Here is a 21,368-nt window from a genome sequence, read left to right as displayed (position 1 = left end):
CTTTAACTCTATTCATCAGGTGAATTTAAGTGGCACTACTTAATGACTTTGGCCCTTCTGAAGATGTCTGTCTTCTTAAGACTTTTTTGAAGACACCTTAGCACTTCTGAACAGAGTTCAATCATAAATCTTTCAAGCCTTGTCTGAAGGCAACTTATCAGCCCTCCATTAAAGGTATTTAAATGGCAATAACCTGATGACTTAGGCTTTTCTGGCATTGCTTTCTTCCCAGTATGGTCTTTATAATATAAACACACTTAGAACCTTTTTTAAATGTTCATTTAAATCATTCATCTTTGTCTGAGGTAGCTTATCAGCTGTTCAGCAATGGTATTAAATGGCACTTGATTATTTAAGTACTGTTGAAGGTGGATCCTGTCTAATGTGATTGTTTTTGAAGGCATCATAGCACCTATTTTTAGAATTCTGCTAAATCACTCAAGCTTTAGACTGGTAAGCTATGACATGTAAAGGTACCAATTTTCAGTTCTTTCCATAAGAGTATTTAATATGGTTCTAAAGAAATTGCATCTGTTGTTTATAACTGCCTCTGTTTCTAATCTGAAAACCACCTAATTGTCTTCATTGTCATTTATAATAATCACCTCTAGGGTACTGTTGACTTCCTGAGGATCATACTATAGGAGTACCACATCATTTAAATTAGTATGAACAGGTTAAATTCAACTTATTTGGTGATATATCCTGTGCCACATGTGTATCCTTGTCCATTGATTCTTCTTGATCCCTTGATTCTGTCTTTGAGTGGATCATTGAAAATAATTCACTGCCTTTGGCCATATCTTCTCCCATTTTCTGTTAAAGGCAGGCTCTTTTGAACTATTTAATGCTTTTTTTAAAAAAATAGAATATTCTTTTAAAAATGATACTTTCTGAACAATAAAGTTATATATTACTTTAACATGACTACTTGAAAGCTGTATCAAACATTGATCTAATGGCTTGAGGATATGAGATATGGCTACATACAAAGACAAGGTGTACATTAAGATTAGCATTGGCAAATGCAAGTGGGGCACATGGAGTATGAAGAATGAACAGGAATTTAATTTATAATTTTTTTTCTTTTAAGTAGTCTTGAATATCTAAAAAAATCACTGTTCAAACTATTCGTTGAGGGGAGTAAGAGTCATCCAAACTCTTCTGTTTGCATGCCAGCACACTGGAAACTTAGCTCAATTGTTCCCCCTGAAATCTGTACAGCAGCAATGGTTTCACCATGATATCACCTGAAGTACTGCCCCAAAACCAAAATGTCAGCCTCTGTTTTTGCTAACCTCATATCAGTCTCAGTTGGCTCTTGCTCTTCAAAATGGCAAGCAGGACTATTCAAGGGCTCCCAAAGCATGCCAATTTCAATAGCACCAAAGGATTTGTGCAGGCATGTAATTCCCTTCCCTCAATCGCTTTCTACAGTTGCAGCAGATACAACATAGAACATCCTTTCTTTGGCACCACTGTCACACAAGACTTGATCTCTAGGTCATGGCACACCTTTAATCCTCATACCATCCCTTGTTGCAAGCAATTTTTTTCCCAGATCCACTTCGGTGTCTGTAAATATATATATATATATATATATATATATATATATATATATATATATATTTTTTTTTTTTTTTTTTAAACTCCTCTTATATGGTCACAGATCCCTTGCATGAAAAGTGTTCTGTTATTCATTTGCTTATCTTCAATTCAGAGGTTTAATGTAATTTGCCTCTTTTCCATCTTTCAGGCATAAGATATAAAGTACCTTGTAGGCATATGATAAGAGTTTCAATTGTCCTTATAATATCCATTGTTGACTCACTAACACCATATAATCAACCTATATAGCTACTTGTTTTCATTGAAGAAGCAGGTCAAGAATGTGCCTTTTTCTCTTCTACAGACATCACCTTTCTTACCCTTTTGGCCACTTTCTGTGATGCCAATGGACTTGTACCGGCTTTATTCATATATGCCTCAGTAATCACATCTATGGAAACCATGTTCCAGCTTTACGATTATTAATACAATCTGAAAGTTGTTTACTAGGAATTTTATATCCCCAAATGTCACAAATGTTTAGCATATGATATTTAAGCATCAAAATGGCATTATGAACACCACATGGATAAATGATAATATATTGTGATACTCAGCGCACATGAGGCTGATTGTGTAGGAGACCACTGGTAGAAGACCAAAAGAAGAAACGAATGACTCGGTTTCTTCCCACCTTGTAACACAGTCAGAGAGACAACACTGTGGTGACTTGGAGTGACTCCCATACACTCAGTTGAATATGTTCAGTTCCCAAAAACATATACAGAAGTAGAATCACCTATATTCAAATTTTCAAAAAGGACAACTTACAGTTACGAAGGTATTATTGTAAATTCTAGTCTAAGTTATCAGAAAGTCACTGTTTATATATTCAAGACAATACCATTGCTATGATTCCCCATGACTTAACTCTATGAATTCAATTTTCTCTGAAAAGCAAACATAGCATACATATATTTTTCTGTCGACCCACAGTAAGTCCATCAAACATGATCCTCTGACAAAAAAGCAACCTTGGAAGATGTAGATGTAAATGGCAGGCAGGCCCTGAACAGCCAATGGCTTAAGAAATGACTACATGAGAAAAAAAGTGACAATGAAATAATAAACTAGCCCCTTTTCAATGCCCGACCACTGATACTTTACTTTTATCCCCTCCTCCTGGGAAGATAGAGCGAAGCCTGGCTTTCTTATTCTTCTCTTCAGGGGCCATGGGAAGTGGTTTGGAGCTGTGGTTGAGTGCGGAAGAATCCCGGTTGTTACTATTCATCCTCAATGGGGGAGCTGGGGGTTTTTCTTCATTATCCAGACTGTCAGACATTTTCAGTTGCAACTGATTTCACAGCTCCTAAAGAAAAGCAGGAGGAAACAGGAATTAAGAAAAGAGAATTCCAAACCAAATGTAGTAAATATGGAGGTTCTAACATATTAGAAACAACAGCCTTAGTCTCATGTTTTCTTAGGTTTACGTGAATCAACTTGAGGGATTTCTCTTCAGGACCAAGAGATTTGCCTCCCTGGAAGACCAACAATATAATATCTAAGTGAGGAAAGTGACAGTAACAATTAATGACAATTCAATATGTATACACAAACACATTTCTGCTGTCCAGTCTCTTAATGAACCACATTAAACCTTTCTTTGAAGATTCCATCCTGATGATCATAATGGTTAAGAGGCACAAACTCCTGAGAGTATGGAACTGACAAAGGTTTGGCTGTTGATTTTTAATGGCCCACAACCATGATTTTTTGGCTGCTTTTACATTACAATGGTTTTGGTACCTGTTTCTTACTAGTGTGTACCTGATTTACAAAATGTCTCTGCTGTATTTATAGGAATAAACTCAGAAAACATCCCATAGATCTGGTACTTTCACCAGAGTTGGGATGTACTGGTAGGGCAAAAAATGCCCCCTCTTTTCCTAAGCAAGTAAAAGATGAAAGTAGACTGAATGTCACCATAAACAAAAAGGAGATCCAGAGGAGAGGGCATATCCTGAACAGATGTTATAACCTTATTTCCTGTTACATTTTATGTCCTAAAACAAGGAACAACAGGGAGTTGACAGAGACTTGTAAGATTCAATCTGGGTTTTAGGAATTTATTTATTGTTAACTTCATTATTTTTAGTACCTTTATTTTTTTATTAATTTTTTTTTATGTGGTGCTGAGGATCGAACCCAGTGCCTCACACATGCTAGGCAAGTGCTCTACCACTGAGCCACAATCCCAGGCTTAACTTCATTATTATTTACTATTTTGAGTGTAGGTTTGAGTACATTCAGGCTTAATCCTACTGGGAGGATAATGTGAACTGGAAAAGCATGGACCTAGCAAGGAAATGTTTGTCTTCAGGTGTTTTCCAACTCTAATTCAAGTCCTTTCATTATACTTCAACACTTGCCAGCACAATTCAAGTACTAAGAAAAACTTCCAAGAGAATTCCTAGTTTGAATACAAGGAAAATCAAATCCCATTAGTATGAAATCTCTGTAAATTCATCAAGTAGTACCCTGCACTAATTTGGAACATAAGAACTCCTCCAAATACAACCAACCACATTACTTTATTCTGACATTTACTAGAAGCGAACCTAGGTACAAGAATAATAAAAGCCAGGGTCTCTTCATTAACTGTTGAAATGAGGAAATACTCTCACATTTCACAATCTTCACTTTAGCCCTTTAATGGTTACAATGTGATTGTTTTCAGTAGTCAGAGCTAAGTTATATCATGTTTTGTGGAGAATTTTTAAAAATTAGCTATGCTTTAAATTCACTCAAATACACAGTCTGTAATTACTCAAATAGGCTAGAATTAATTAATATCTTCTCCTCCTACACAGGTGGCTGTCAACTAACAATGATTGACTTGATCTTGATTTGGACACAAGATCTGTTTCTTTTGCTTTGCCATACCTTGCATTATCTTAACAAATTAAGACCAATTCTTTTATTTTTTTTCAGTCAGTGCATTAGTGAAAGTACTCACTAATAAATGTTTTATCACTACCAACAATTTGATAAGCCTCACGTTTTCCAATGTAGGTATATCTATGATATCAAGAATGAAGTGCATGCATACATACTAATTAATGGTATTAGTAAATATTTAACAAGAATATGAAACCAATGCTAATATGTCTACATTCTCTTTTGCATTTTGAGTTTTAGTTCTTTTAAATTCATTCTTTCTCCAGACAAAAAGTCAGTTTAAGCCTCACTTCACAAATGGCATTAATTTTTATCTGAGAGGCTGATGGATTTAATGTGGCCACTGAGAAGAATTTGCTACCAGATTGACTTTTCTGGATTCAAAAATAATTCCCAAATATAAGGCATATTTGGGATATACAAAATCTACCTTGGTAAAATGAAATAAGAAAGTTATTGGAAAGGAACTGAGCATATAAAAAGAAATACCTAGAAGACAGATTTCTGAAAAAAAAATGTGTCTCTCAGGCATAGAGAGCCACCATTTTCTAGATGATATGTATTTTCTGATGACATATTACTTAAGATGATAGAAGTCACAGAAACACACATGACCTCTTTTAAAAAACAAAGCCGATCTTGCATAATAAGGCAAACAAGAGTCTGGGCCAGCCAGGGTTCTAGGACAACTCCATAATTTAAAATTCTATGCTCCTTTGTTCTTGATAAGTAGGTGTGGTTCACCACAGAGTGGCCTTTTTCTTTCCTAATTACATTCTCTAACCAGAGAAGCAGGTAGATGCCCTGATTCTTTTCAGGCAGCTGATTATGTTGATGTTACTTGACCAGGTATATTTTCAGATGAGAAGAAAGGACTGCTTGGGATATAAAACTTGAACTATACTCTTCCATATTGCACCAGAAATTCTTAACCAAAAGGTCAACAGCATACACACATGCTCTGGTCAGTATCAAAGGTGATCTGCAAAGGACCTAGCTTATATGGCAGCTCATTCTACTTCCTACCAAACTGGAATTGTGTCGATTCCATTTAACCCATCAGGAGATTATAAGAAAAGTTGGAATAAATGTTTTTACAGAGATGAATCAGTGGAAAGGGAGAGTAGGGACCTGTGAGGAAGCCTCACGGCTAACATAGTATTTATTTCCTAAATGGGAGGGGTCTCCTGCTCTCCCACAAATGTAGAAAAAAAAAAGGGCATTCTATTATGCTATGTTTGTAAACAATACCAATTTACTAATCCAGGTCCTCTTCTGAGACAGCTTTCCACAAAGGATACTATTAATGGATTGCTGGTTCAATCTGCCTATGATGTCATTATTTCCAAGATCTTGAAAGGGACTATTTTGTTTGGACTGGCTGTAGGCTCTATTTCAAGAATTGTACAAAAGCTCCATTATTTTCTAGGAACCAAATCAAAAACCTGTTCAACTGTTGTTGTTCACTTCTACAACAGAAAGGAAACCTATAAGTGAGTTACACATTACATCTAGCCACAGGCCATTCGTTTCACTTTCAGAAATTGATCTTTGGCATCATGGAGAAATAGCTAAAATTAATGGACAACCAACAACAGCTTATATCTGTTCATAAATTGATTTCATATTTAGCTGCTATGTTTTTCAGGAAATATTCAAATGGTTTCTCTGAATGGTGTGTATTTTTAATCTAGCCCTTGGGACTTAATGTGGCTTACCAATACTCTGTAATTATAATTCAAATTCATCAGCAGTAAGAAAGAAATCCTTTGTTTCATGATAACCAAGGAACCTAAACTTCCTTTTATCAGAGTACTAGGATTACCTTTCTCTTTCTCATCTGTTTTTTTTTTTTCCTATTCATCCAGGCCTCCATTCAAGTCTGAGAAAATGTGTATATAGATTATCATAGTTGGAATTTGAAATGTTCCCTAAAGGCCATGTGCTATAAAGACTTGGTTGCCAGTCCCTGGAATTAGTGAGAGGCGGGGCCTCATTGGAGGAAGTATGTCTTCTAAGGCATGCCCTTGAAGGACATATTTTGTCCCTGAGCCCCTTCCTCTCAGTCTTTCTGTCCCTCTCTGTTTCCTGGCCATCAGGAGGTAAGCTTTATTTTTACATGCCCTTTTGCCATGATGTTCTGCCCCAGTACAAGGCCAGAAACAATGGAGCCAGCAGACCAGGGACTGAGATCTCTGAAATCATGAACCAAAATAGATGTTTCCTCCTTTAAGTTGATTTTCTCAGGTATTTTGTTACAAAAACAAAAAAAATGACTAATACAAATGTGAATACATCAGTACAAACTTACACATGGCCCTTCACTGACTTCCTTCTTGACACTGAGCTTTGCTACAAGCATTTTAGAGGCAAGTGTCCATCAAGATATATGGTAACTATCATGTACAAACACAAGAATGGGATCCTAATTAGAATAAGATATATTCCATGTATGCATAATGTCAAAATATACTCTACTATCATTTATATCTATAAAGAACAAAAAATACTCTAGCCAATGTGACTAAAATTCATACTATAGCATATGAGTTGTATTGGATGCAACCAAAATTGCCAGTTGTGCCCACTTGCCACAGGCACTTTACCCAGGTATATAAGGGATGAAAATCCAGAAATTCTAGTCCTACAACTTGCAAGGCCACCTATTAAGCCATAAGCAACTGAAACAAATATTTTTATCAGATCTGATAGCGTCAGAGACACATACAGAAACAAACACATGTCTGCATTATTCTGTCGGCGTTCAAAATTTATTTGCATATTTTTCTTAATAAAAACCAAATGAATAATGCCTTTCTTTCAAAAACAAAAGTCCAGGCTGGCAGATTCACATGATCTAATGAACCCAGAGGTGAGCTCCAAAACTACCAGCAACACAAGAGAATTATCATATATTGGTGAGCATACCAACATTGTTTAATATCCTTTTTATATCAAAATAAAATGTTGGAATATAGCTTAGGAGAACTTTCCAGCATGAACTTCTTGATGCATCTGATGAACAGGGTTGCAAGAAACTTGGAACTGGGCTGGGGTTGTGGCTCAGTGGTAGAGCCCGTGCCTAGCATGTGTGAGACAATGGGTTTGATTCTTAGCACCTCATAAAAATAAAATAAAAAGTTATTTGTCCATCTACAATAAAAAAATATTAAAAAGAAACTTTGAGGGCTGGGGCTGTAGCTCATTGGTAGAGTGCCTGCCTCGCACATGTGAGACACTGGGTCCAATCCTTAGCACCACATAAAAATAAAGATATTGTGTCCAATTAAAAAAAAAAAGAAACTTTGAAGTGATGAGATGACAGTTCTATTATGACAAACTGACAAAAGCACAAAAGAACAAAGATGGATTATAGGATTTTAAAAGTATATTAAACTGATCTATGGTAAAGCATAAAAATGTTTCCAATTTCTACATTCTGGGAATTTGGGGGAGTTTCTTTATAACAATAATTAGCCCTATAAATCAAGAATTAAACTTTTAATGACAGCTTCCACACATCAAGGTATTAAGTAAACACAGACTTAAAGTCTGCTAAAGTTTCACTAGATAATGATATTAATGTTGGACCGTACCTTTTATGTGAAGATAGGGTTGCTGCTTTTACTAGAAGAATGATGTGTGCACTGAATTATACTTTGGTGGTGAGACAAGGATTAAAGTGTTACACTGGCTGGCTTTTTTGGTGGGGCTTCCTTTTGTCCTAAGGCACACATTTTCAAGATGTCTAGCAGAGCTTTTAGGTAGAGATTTGACTGGGAAACAAAACCTGTTTTGCTAATTAGCCTAAGCTGACAGTTTCCCACTTTATCTTGGATGCATTATTAGCAAATGAACCACTCAGCACAGATACTTACAACAGACAATATAAAAATATATAGTAGACTTTTTAATTGTCAAAGAAAAAGAAAAGAAAACTTCTCTAGCCTTCCACTAAAAAGACAACATCTTATGATTTGAAAGAAACATTGCTCTGTATTTCTACAGCAACTTGCATCTGAAGATTTCTAAAGACTTTCCAGAAATTAATTCCCATAATATGCAATAATGCCAAAGAGGGAATTTTATAGGAAGGAGAATGAGCCAAGTCTGGTCTCCCAGAAGCTCTGAAACCACACTGCAATTTCCAGACTATATTTACAAAAGGTAGCCCAACTTGGCATTTCCATCATCTTGTCTCAAACTGCACAGTCATTATGCATGTTATTCCCCTCACTTGATCAAAAGCTTCTTGAGGGTAAGAGCCCCTCAGCCATAACTGTATGCCTTCATATCACCTAGTACAGTATCTTGTTTCCAGTAGTCATTACATGTTGAGGTAATTAAATAGAACTCTATACACTCTGTGCATTAGGTGAAGCTATGAGTAAGTATTTCATAATGTTGCATAAACTTGTATGCCTACTTATATTGGGTCTGAGTCAAGAAGGCATGTTTGGAAATATCAGCACTAGTCAAACTGAAAAGTAATAGGGCATCATTTAGAAGCCAGCTACATCTGCTTAGCAATAACTCACTTTTAAAATATATGACTTTCTAATGTCTAAGGAGCTTCCAGTCTTCTTAACTCTTTTTGAGCCTGACATCAATACTGTGAAGAAGGAATTACTGTCCTCATTTCCCACATGAGGAATTGATAAAGAACAATGGTTAATTGACTTTCCTGGGGTCACAAAATAAGTTAAAGAACAGAGACTAGAACCCCTTAAACTCCTAAACTCCTGTCAATTCCCTACATGCTATACTAATACAATGTGTATCCAAGAAAACACAAATGCACACATTCTTCATGTATACATTTTTATCCTCTTAAAATATTAATACAATAGGTCTAACTTTTTTATTTAAACCCACTTCAAGGCTGGTACTTACTGATTCCAATTGCTTTTCCCATCCATAGACCAAGGGTTGGTGGTTTACTGATAAAACTCCAGCAGATTTTGTTGGCCGGTTGTACCAATTCTTAGATGGCCTTGTTTTAGAACTTGTCTCTTCTGGGGCACTCACCAAGAGAACTCTGCTATCAGAGACAGGGGTGTGCTGTTTCAGAGAGCCTCGCCAGGGAGATACCATTACCGTGTGTAATGGAGGGAAGCCATTTCTAAGATCATTTGATCAGGAGGAGCTGAGCCACTTGTTAGGCAGATATGAAAAAGCAGCCAGACAAGCAAGGGAGGCACTAGCTCTTTTTACAGCCTCCTAGTTCAATCTTAGATTATGCAAGAGATAGCTCACTGCTGACATACATATAAGCACAGTCACATAGAATACATTCATGATCTCTCTCACTCACACAGGCAATTGAGGCTGATTCTATAGTAGTCCTGTTCCCTGCTAACATTTTTATGAGTGACTTCCATTGTTTTCTGTAGGAACATGGCATTAATTGAGTCCAATAAACCAGCATATTATAGTTGCAAATTTCAATGTCAGGTGGCAAATCAGGAAATCGATAGATACACGCTAGCATCCAGACCTCATATACTACATATATTATAAAGAACAAATAATTCTTTTTCAAATGACTTCTTAAGCTATTCTAAATGTACATAACGCCATACTTTAGTATTCATTGTGTATGCTGCATAGCTAATGCCAAGAAAAATGCTAATGATTATCTGATGTGTGTTTATATTTGCAAACCAATGCATTATTATGTTTCAGCTTTTCATTTCCAATATTGATGTTTCTAAGAAGAGAAAATAAGATGCACAAAGAGCAGAGGTAGAGATTTTTAAAGCATAAAAAAATAGAAGTAATTACTCTAAAAGATACCTCAAAGAAATTGGTTCAAAAAAGAAAAAGGAAGTCAACTTCTTTGTAATAAAACATTTCCACATTCTTCAACACAGAATGTAACATCCTTAGAAACATTCAGATGGAAAAAATTAGATGCAGAACAATAGCCCAAGTGAGCAAGATAGGTAGGCATTCAATGTCCTGAATATCTGGAGGTCCAATTGATCTCTGTTGCAATGCATGGATGATAATTATACTCTTCTCTTATCTACCCTAGTGAAATGTCCACAAATTCTCCCAAATTTAAGCTAAGAAATTCAATTCCTGATTTTTCTAGCATATTCTACTTGCCATTTAGATGTTTGGATGCTGTTTTCCAACTTGTGAACCATGGCTTATCATCTGTCCTTACTGTATTCCCATTTTTTCTGTACCCAAATTGGCTTTCTACAAGGAAGATATGCATGACATATCTGAAGAGAAGAGCTAAATGAGGGTAATTGAGACCTGATATTATTTCTAAATCAGGAGCTTAGCTCCGTTTAGCAAGAATCATATTTCACCAAAAAAAGTGACTTCTTGCCAGTTGGCATAAAATAAGCAACTCTTTCTGGAGCTTTTGCCTCTTACTCAAAGTTTAGATGTCCACATCTAAGCATGTATTTCAGCATCTTATTTGGGAGCTATAGTTAAGGACGGGGAAAATATTACCCATAGCAAAAGAGTTCCTCAAATGCTAAAGGAAGGATGAAAGATGACAGGACCTACTTTGTATCTATCCCATTTCACAAATGGTTGAGGATAAACATTCAGCTGATTAGACCCTACTTTTAGAAATTCCTCATATTTGACCCTACTGCAAAGACAAATGTTTTGAAGAAAACTGGGTATAAGTAAAGAGCATAATCTGCCAAAACAACTATCTAGAAACCAAAAGTCTGATCTGAAATATGACCTCACAAATGACTATATGGGCTTGCCCATGGCCTTTCTACAACCAGCACTTCATTTTCTAATAGTTGGATTGGTGAAGTAGCTTGCTCCCATTATTAACCTTTAATCTACTATCTCATTGCTGCTACTATTCACTTATAGAAGATAGGACTCATGACTCCTTCATATGGGAGCACATTCCTATTCCAGCACATGATCAGATTTGTTTCCCCAGTGTTCAAACACATACTGTTTCTGTGGCCCCAGGAAGTCTCCATTCTGAGACAACAGGGTCCAGCACGTACCTCAAAGGAAGTAATATATGGTATTCTCAGAGGAAAATTGCAGAAAAAGTAGAAGCAGAGTGGTGTGACGACCTAGAGTCAGCAGGCCAGAAGAGGAATCAGTAAGTAGTTCCCAAATTAGTCCTGTAGAGCCTAGACTGTGGCCTAGAACACATCCTGACAAAAATATTGGGGAGGAAAGGGAGAGGGAATTGAAGGGTTCATTAAATATATATGTATAAACTGTGTCAATTGTTGTTCATCTCAGAGAATTCTTTCTCTTTTGAGATTGAGCTCCATAAGTTCCCTATGGCATAGCATGCTAAATCATGTCAATTAACCACTAGCTGGTTTTATGGTCTTGAGCAGATTATCTAGGTATGCCCTATCCTCTTCTGCATAGCTTAATAATAGGGGTCTGTAGGTTCCACACCTGGAGTAAAAGGAAGTATCTTATCTCAGCCCTTGTACTGTACAGGAAAACACAACTATCCTTATGGATTTGGGTTTGTCTTTCATTTAAAAGAAGTCTGAGACTAAACCACATAGTATCCTTTGAGGGGACAAAGAATGTGATCTATTATTAAGACCCATTAAATAGCCTATGTATGCATGCATTCATTTACTCAAACAACAAGTATTTCCTGGCGCTCATGTGCCAAGCACCATGCTAGGTGATAAGCATAAGGAAATAAATGCATGCCTAGTCCTGAGTGAGGTTATAGGCTGGAGTTATAGGTTTCATCTGTGGCTTCATATTATATATAAAATTACACAAATGCACAGAAAAAAATAGAACTATCAATCAAGTAAGGGTATGCAGAATGTAAAATTAAAAGTGCTTTTAAAAAAAGAGGGACTAAAGTACTTCAGAAGAGGGCAAGACTCTCCTTTACTGACTACTGCCCTATTTTATGAGAAATCAGTGCCAATAAATCATACTATCACACATAAGGAACAGTTAAGGTATTGTTCCAAAAAACATCACAGCCCAGATTTACATCCCCATGCCACCAACATTCCTATGTGCCAGGTATGGCATCAGGTATAGGGGGTATACAAAGAGATGAATAAAGATCACTACTTGATCATGTGCTGGAATAGGGATGTGCTCCCATATGAAGGAGTCATGAGTCTTCTATAGGTGGACAGTTGTAGCAATGAGGTAGTAGATTAAAGGTTAATGAGGGGAACAAGCTACTTCACCAATCCAACTATTAGAAAATGAAGAGCTGGTTGTAGTAAGGCCATGAGCAAGTCCAAATAGTCATTTGTGAGGTCATATTTCAGATCAGGCCTTTGGTTTCTAGAGGTCACAGTAGTGAGGAAGGGGACATGCGTACCTACAATAGGTACAAAGTGATGCAACCCAAATAGGTACAAGATGCTTGGGAGAGACAGAGTAGAAAGGAAACTAATGTTCTCAGAGGGGTCAGAAACTATACCAAGTGAACAGGGTATAAAGTACACATAGGAGTTCACCAGGATTTAAAAAGTAGTAAGTAGTGGGGTTGTATTATTATTCAACAGTATTTCCAATCTGCAAATACATTTTTTCACTTTGGGCATCTATTCCTGCCGAACTAAGTGATTTTGAACATATCTCAAACCTCTTTAAGAAAGTAAAATGTGCAAGACTAAGAGCCAGGACATTTTCTAGAACTGTAGCCATATATGAACAGACTTCTTCTGGGGAAATGAATTAGGAACATAAACCTTGAAAAAATAAATTCTTTCCTGGTATGCTTCAATGAAGAACTAAGTTGCATCTCGTTATGCATTCTGAATTTTTGAAGTTGATTGTTAGTTCATATGTCTTTTATAAACCCAAAAGAATCCCAGCTCTCCTTCTGGATTATTCTGTGATATTCACAAAATCACTAAACATTCTTAAATCTTCAATCTATCCATTAGTTCAGCATTTACACTATGATTTTGGTTTGTTTATTTGTTTGTTTGTACTGGGTATTGAACCAAGGGGTACTTAACCACTAAGCCATGTCACCATCCATTCTTATTTTTTATTTTGAGACAGGTTCCTGTTAAGTTGCTTAGGACCCTGCTAAGTTGGTGAGGCTGTCCTCAACTTGTAATCCTCTGGCTTCTGCCTCTGAAATCACTTGGATTACAGGTACACAATGTTTATTAAGTGCTCAGGCAGGCAAAAGATACTTCGGAAAGACAGTGGGTGAAGGGTAGCTAATACTGTTCAAAGGTGTCAGAGGATATAGCACTTCAGCCGGTATTGAAGAGTGAATAGGAGTTCACCAGGTTCTAGGATGACAAAGGAACAAAGAACAGTCTTTTCCCTGGGAGAGACTAAAAATGTAAAGGGTGTCAGCCTTGACAGCCAAGTGTCAAGATGAAAACAGAATACTATCAAAGAACACAGAGAGAGACTCCCAATCACCTGATGAAGGAGGCTTAATAGAAGAAGTACATTTAAATTAAACTAAATTAGGAAGAATAAATAACCAAAATCATGTGGATGGCATGTTTAAGGCACAAGGAACAATGTGTATTAAGGCCCAAAATAGATTAGAGACCCAAAGAGGAAAAGGTAAAATCAGTAGAGGCATATGAAGAAAGGTCTTATATGCCTTTCTATTAAGTTTGGATTCTTTCTGCCATATGAAGAGGTATCAAGTAGTTTTTAATTTTATTAACTATTATTTAGGTGACCATGTAGCAAATGTCTAAGGCCAAAGACTTTTTCCCCAGATAGCAATATGGGAATAGTTTTGCAAAGCAACACTATGAAGATGAGCCATGGGAGAAAAAAAAAAAAAAAAAAAAAAAAAACATGGGCAATATGCAATAAAGGAAGACGGGGGAAGCAATTTCAAGAGGAGCCTCTATTTAGGACACTGACCAAAGATGGCAGTGATGCCAGTAACTGGTCTTGGAAACCCAAAAGGTAACCCATCCCAAGAATTTAGAGAAAAGTAGAGAGCTAATGATTTTGGTAGACTTTAGTTAGTGTTTGGGATTCCAAACAGAACTATGCCACAGTTTCCAATATTTGTGAAATAAGAGTAACCAACTAGCTTAGAGTAGTAATGGAAAATAATGAATTTGGTGTGCTCATAACAAATATGATTGTGTAGTACTTTTCGTATATTAGTAGTTACTGGGCCACCAGCAAGTATTACATTCTCAAGAGAATAAGAACAAATGGTTCTACTGTCTTTGTCCAATAGGACAGCATTTATAATGAGTTTTAGAAAAAAAAAATCATCGAAATTTTTATACAGATTCTATGAAAAAACATACTAATTCTAAAAAGACAAAATACCCACAAATAAAAAACATGTATATAAGTTAATATACAAAAATGAGAAGATGATAACAGTGACATATTGGAAATCTCTATAGAAATTCACTTAGGTATATCTAGTGAGAAGAAAGATAAATATTTAAGCATCTTGTCTTTGAGAAGTATTTTCCACATAGTGAGTCAAAAAGCTAAAGGAAACTTTAATTCACATGTGATAGAAAAATATATCTCTTACTAAACTATTATTCTCAGAAGAGAAAGCAAGAAAAAGACAATAAATACAGTTGCAGCAGCATCCCTAATACGTTCATTTGACCTTGTGGAATTATTCAAAGGAGAGTTGGACATATGGGCTGAAGATTTTAAGTTGAAGGCCACCAGCATGGGAATATGTGCAATTACCCAGAAATAATAAAGAATAAGACAGAAGACAAGATCTTTGGGGAACACTAATATCTCGGAACTACAAGAGGAAGAGAAGCCCCTGATCACTGAGGAAGATGGTCAAAGAGGTGAATAGTATGATGTCATGGTAGGGGTGATTCAAGATGAATATATTGCTAGGAAGCAAATGTTATAGAGAGGTCAAAAGCAAGTCTTTTTACCCACCTATCCTTTTTCCAAAGTTTACTAAGCTTGCTGACATTAATTTTTGTGCCACAAGACAAATTCCCAAGTATACCAGAGGTCTGTTGATGTGTTTCAGTACGTCTTAAGAATTCTCAGACTGGATAGTCACTGTAATTGGAGCAACATGACCCAAACCACACAGTATGGTTCAGTTAAGAAAGAAAATCTTAAGAAACATTTTTCTTTTGGTGGTGAACGGTACCACTGTGGCCACTACTCAGCCCTGTTCCAAAGGGTACTATTATGATCTCACATTTTTTGCCTTCTTGCAGCATGCTGGGCATTACACAGGACAGAAACAAACATACAGAGGTTTTAGTTAGTAGATAAACTATAGGCAGCATTTAGATACTCATCCCCCCACACACACACAAAGAAATATGCTCAGTTCTAATAGCTTTTATTTGCTAACTGTAGCCTAAGAAGACTTTGCCAAATGAAGATGTAAATATTTAGTCTGATCTGGTACTTGTTCAGCCTATCACTGCTATCAATAAGCTGTAAGGCCTTGGAATCTATTTCTTTATCTGGAAAACGGGACCACCTCACCCTAAGGTTCTAAGGATCCAATGATCCAATTGTATTGTAAGAACTGCTTTGAAATAATTTAAGACATTCTACTAACAGAAGATGTTTACAATTACTGCCACAGGTTTCACAAGCCAGAAATAAAGTTGCCATCATTCATTGAAATCTAATCATGCCCCAGGCACTCTGCTAAAAGTTACTCATGTACAAGTTCACATAGTGCATCACCACACAGGCACTAGTATTTTCCATTCTACGGATGAAGCAACTGATGTTCAAAGGCATTAAGTCACTTGCCCAAGTTCATAGACTTAGTAAATGGATAAGTAGGACTACACAATCCCTCACCTGTGTTGCTCAAAAGCCCAATGTTCTTGTTTATATTCTCTCAGTCATGCCAAGTGCATATATGATGTGTTCTCAGCTATTCAAAACCTTTGCTTGAATATGAATTATTCTTAGCATCTCAACGTAAGCGAACTGTGTCTCCACTGTGGTGTTGGGGACCAAACTTTGGAAATGAGAAAAACCTCTATCTACAAAGCAGACATTCAACATTAGAATCAATGGCAGAGGAGCACCTGTGGTTAGAAAGCTGACAGCTGGCTGTACCAACATCAGGAGTCTCCCCTCTTCTCAAGTTCTGAAACAGCAAAGGGAGGTGGCATCACAAGGCTTCATGGATTTCAAGGAAGAAGTTGTATGACTAGAGGGGACTTCTACAGGAACAAGAAACTTTGCTGCAGTGGCGAGATAAATGTGTCCTGAAGTGATACAGGAAATGAGGAAACTCCCCATGGGTTAATCCTATTTTTCACTCATCTTCTTGGGTGGGCAGGAGTGCTGACATGTAGCTTGTGGCTAAGAAGAAATAAAGATGTAAGCAGCGAGTCCTATGAAAATAAGGTCTTTGGCTGCAAAGAACCATACTACCCTCTTGTTATCTTAGGGTTCTGTCCCCATGAAAGGCTGTGGTAAAGACAATGATAGTATTTATCATTTGTTGAATGCTGAGTATAGGCAAGACATTGTATCAAATGCTTTCTTAAGTTATCTCATTTTATTCTCATAATAACTTGATGAGGTTATTAGAACTCCCAGTTTACAGATGAGAACACTGACTCTTAAGAGGGGTAAGATATTACTCAAACAAGTTGCACACTAAGGAAGTGGCCAAATTGAGATTTAATGCTCATTTGTATTTGATGCTCCCAATGTCTTTACCATGATGAAACAGTGGGTTATTAATATTCTAAAATCATAAAATGATCACATAAATGCAAGGGGTTGGGTCTTCTCACCTAGTGCTTCTCAATAAATTTAAGTGAATCCAGGCAGTTGGATTTTTTTCTTCCTGAAATTTAGCTTTTCCTGTAAATTGTATAAATTGCCTTTGGTACATCTCAGGATATCAGCAAGACACTATCAAATGTAATCCTGCTAGGCTGTTTCTTTAAGGCCATCTTCAGAAGGATGTAGTGGCTAAAGCTTAATTAAATAATCTTACTAAAATTCATAGCTGACTTGACAAAGGACTTTGTTCCACAATCTTCTGGAAAGATGGCTACAAGCCCTGGCTACAAGGAGATTTACTTTGGCAAATGACTTCCCTGAATACTGACTGCTGTTCCCAATAACTTGTGGCCCTTGAAGTTTTGAGGAGTCCAAAGGCCACTGAATTACATGACAAAGACCCCTCTGATCCCAGATTTCAAGACTTTTAGCATTGTATTCCTGTTTCATGGTAACTTCATCTTCCCCACACAAATGGAAATACCTCAAGGGCACAGTATGTATCTTTCACATATTTGAATCTCTCTCTGAGCTTAATGCTATTTAGAGCCCAAAGAAGATCCCTGATCTGGACTGGTAATGTCACTTGAATTAGAGGATTGAGGAAGACAGACACAGAAACTATGGTGACAAAATGTTCCTGCCCACCTGACCCTTTTAGTTTCTTTTTTATTTATTTATGTTTATTTATTTATAGTTGTAGGTGGACACAATAACTTTATTTTATTTATTTCTGTAGTGCTGAGGATCAAACCCAGTGTACCATGCATGGGAGGTAAGTACTCTACCACTGAGCCAGAACCCCAGCCCCCCTTTTAGTTTCCTAATTGAGATTCACAAGAAGATGCTCTGGGTCCAGCCTTCTGCTAGGCAGGAATTCAAAACAGGTAAGATGATATCATATCTGCTATTAAAGAAGTTCTCAAGGTAATCATGGGAGCCAGAGTACTTGGTACAGTTCCAGAGTATAGTTCTTCCACATGGCACACAAGACCCACAATCAAATGTATGCTTAGGTATGTTTTCCATTCAATTTTGTTCCAGGAAATCTCCAGCAGGGGAAACCAAGCATTTGAGAGGTTCCTACAAGGTGTTCTCATGTTTTTAAATCTCGTGGTACACAACTCTAGCATCAGGTGCCTGATCCACTTACCAAATCCTGGGTTTGTTCTTGTTTTCACCCTTTCAGGGAAATCTATAGTCTGCTGGGAGTGCAAGGAACTTCCTACAGCTCCTCCTGACCCATGCCCATGGAGAAATCTCCTCTGGTAACTTATTAGTAACAATTGCTAAAATAGTACCTATGCGTATACACACTGACAGTTGAAATTTACTTTGTCACCCAGCTAGTTCATTAGCCTTTTCTTTTCCTTTTTTGAATGTCATGTTCCAGATACAACTGGATGTTGAGTAGACTTGTCTAGATTAGAGACCTGGTACAAGCAAGCCTACTCTTTCTATGTGTGTAGTCAACAGACAATTCCAGATCATAAACGTAAAACCAGAAACATGCACTTTTGCATAGGAAACCATTAAGACTCCATAAGAAAACATTTTTTCACCTTTCCCTCTCCTTATAAGAGAAATTAGGTTTTAGACTTAAACTTCCAGAAAATAAACCCCACCTTTGTCAGATACCATTGATTAAAACTCTACTTGAGATGATATCTATAAAAGGAAACTATGGGGAAAGAAAACTTAATTGGTGGGGTTCAGCTTTGTCTCTTTAATCCTAGACAAATTCTCAAAGGATCTATTCCTGACTGGCACCCTGAAAGATACCAACACTCTTCTTATGGCCACTGGTTGCCAGAGAAACTTTTAATAGTGGATAAGGAAAGCACTAGAAACAAGTAGGAAAAAAAAAAAGAATGGCAACTCTGATTATGAACTATTTTCTAAAATTAGGTGTGTCATGGTATATGTATTATTGAGAAAATGTGTAACTAGGAAAATCAGTGCTGGGGGCATGTGTAAGAATTTCAGATGGTATGAGTATGTACATGAGAGTGTGAGTCACTAATCATTTGTGTGAATCAATGTGAATGGATGAGTCAATGTGATTATCTTAGTGAGGGAGTGTATGTCAGTGTCAATGTGTCCATATGAGATTGTGAGTTAAGAATACATGACAGTTACAGGACAGCAGCATGTGATGGCATGGGCATGGAGGTTGATGCAAGCAAATGTATCAAGGTACTCAGAATGTGGCTAGGGTAAATATGTGACTGAATATGCATATTAGTAATTGTCCTGTCACATGTAGTATCAGTAATTGCCTGTGTGTGAGTACATGTATCCATCTATGTGAACTGACTATTGTGATATGAATTGGATATATCAGTATGGTGTATGCCAGTGTTAATGCACATCAGTAACTATATGTACCACACGTGCCTGGGTGTAAATGTATGTAGCAGTGTGAGTGAGGGTGTTCTAGTATGAGAACAGGAGAGTGGGAATGTATAAGAATATGTGCCTGGTATGACTGTGCTACTGTGAAATTTTAGAGGGTATGTAATTTATATGAGTTGGCATGTAAGACGGTACACATTTGAATGTACATTAGTGTTAGAAACTGTAAGTGTCTATGGGAATGAGTAGGAATGTGTGGTTGTAAATATAAGTGTCGGAAAATGTGAGTTTAAGTTTGTGGACATGGCTCAGCAGTAAGTACGTCTGTTAGTGTAATTTAGTATAAGTAGTGAACGTGAATGAGAATGTGTCATTGTGAATATATCTGTGTGAAAGTGATTGTGTATGAAACTGTGTATACAAGCACTATTTATCAGCATCCAAGGGTTTATTTAAATAAAGACTCTAAATCTTCTAACTTAAAAAACAAAGTGATTGTGTATGAGTGCGAGAAGGTCCCATGATGGCTGTCAGTGACAATGGCTGAGTTCACGAAAATGAGAACTTGTATACTTATATTTCAAGTTGTGTTCCTGCATATTTGGTGGAGAGAGCAGTTATATCTCACTGTGAAGAAAGTAAGTACATGAATGTGAATGTGTATTCCCATGCATCAGTATGATTTTGTGTGAATGTCACAGGGGAAGGAAGATGGTTTCAATGCTATAAATGTAAGTGTAAGAGCATGTCATTCTGAGTGTAAGAGTGCAAGAAAGTGTAAGAGGGTAAGTGAGTGAGATGGCATGTAGAGTCTGAACATATATAAACATACAAATATGAGCATTATGCACATGTATTGCCCTGTAATGGCTTGTGTGTGTACTGTGAGGAGTAAATAGTGATGAATATAAATATGTTGGAACCTATGAAATTAAGTATGTGTATGGCTGTATGAGAAACTGTTTCAATGTAAGAAAGTCAATGTATGTCTGTGTGTTGCATGTGTATGTGTGTGTGCAATTATGTAGACATTTTAGTGTGCAAAAAAATTTTATGTTGTATGTGGCTCTTAGTGTGTGAGAATATAAGGAAGAGTATAAAGGTGTGAGTGGGAGGATAAGGATGAGATATAGGGTAAATATCAGTGTGTGTTAATGTGAAAGTGTAAATATATGAAGGTGAGTTTGTGGCAGTGTAAATATCCCTGTATGTAGTATGTTTGTAAATAAGATCATATGTAAGGGTGAGTAGGATCATAACTGTGAATGTGTTCAGTGTGCTAAGTGAGAATGAGTCAGGAAATAAATGTGACTGTATGAGAGTACAAGTATGCTTGTGTGTGCGCGTGCGAGCGCGCACGTGCTCAATGGTACTACAATAATTGGTAGTCTGGGAAACTCCAGGAATCATCTTTCCCTCCAAAGCCACAGCAGCATACCTCCTATTACAGGCAGGTTACATAGCCACTCTTAACTTCTATCTCATCAAAGATAATATCTAATTTGAGCTAGTATCACTTGTATAATCAGAAAGTAAAAATATTAGAGAAAATACCTACCTTGAAGGGTTACAGTAGGAGCAAATGGTAACACGCAAAACTGAAGTGCTTAGTAAAGAGCTGGCAACAATAGATAATAAATAAAAGTTGTTGTTGTAGCTGTCATAGAACACCCAGGAGTGATCCCAGGGCTTGCTTCTTATTTTAGTCAGTTCTAGTTACCTCCTGTCAATCAAAGTCTATAGAGGACTCCCTACCAGAACATCTCTGGAAAGTTGAATGCATCAGTATTGACAAGGCTGTA

General features: G+C 36.9%; 1 protein-coding gene across 4 annotated transcripts in view; it reads right to left on the bottom strand.

Annotated features, from left to right (window-relative positions):
• Pak3 (p21 (RAC1) activated kinase 3) overlaps positions 1–2,890 on the bottom strand; it is an 83,773-nt gene extending 80,883 nt beyond the window's left edge. For all 4 annotated transcript variants that reach the window (XM_027932417.2, XM_027932425.2, XM_071606023.1 and 1 more), the window contains exon 1: positions 2,716–2,890. In XM_027932417.2, the coding sequence (XP_027788218.2) occupies positions 2,716–2,890 (175 nt within the window). The remainder of the gene's footprint in view (positions 1–2,715) is intronic.
• Between the last annotated feature and the right edge of the window lie 18,478 nt (positions 2,891–21,368).

This window comes from Marmota flaviventris, chromosome X (assembly GCF_047511675.1).
Source record: "Marmota flaviventris isolate mMarFla1 chromosome X, mMarFla1.hap1, whole genome shotgun sequence".
Taxonomy (NCBI): Eukaryota; Metazoa; Chordata; class Mammalia; order Rodentia; family Sciuridae; genus Marmota; species Marmota flaviventris.
This window is presented reverse-complemented; position numbering and strand designations above follow the sequence as displayed.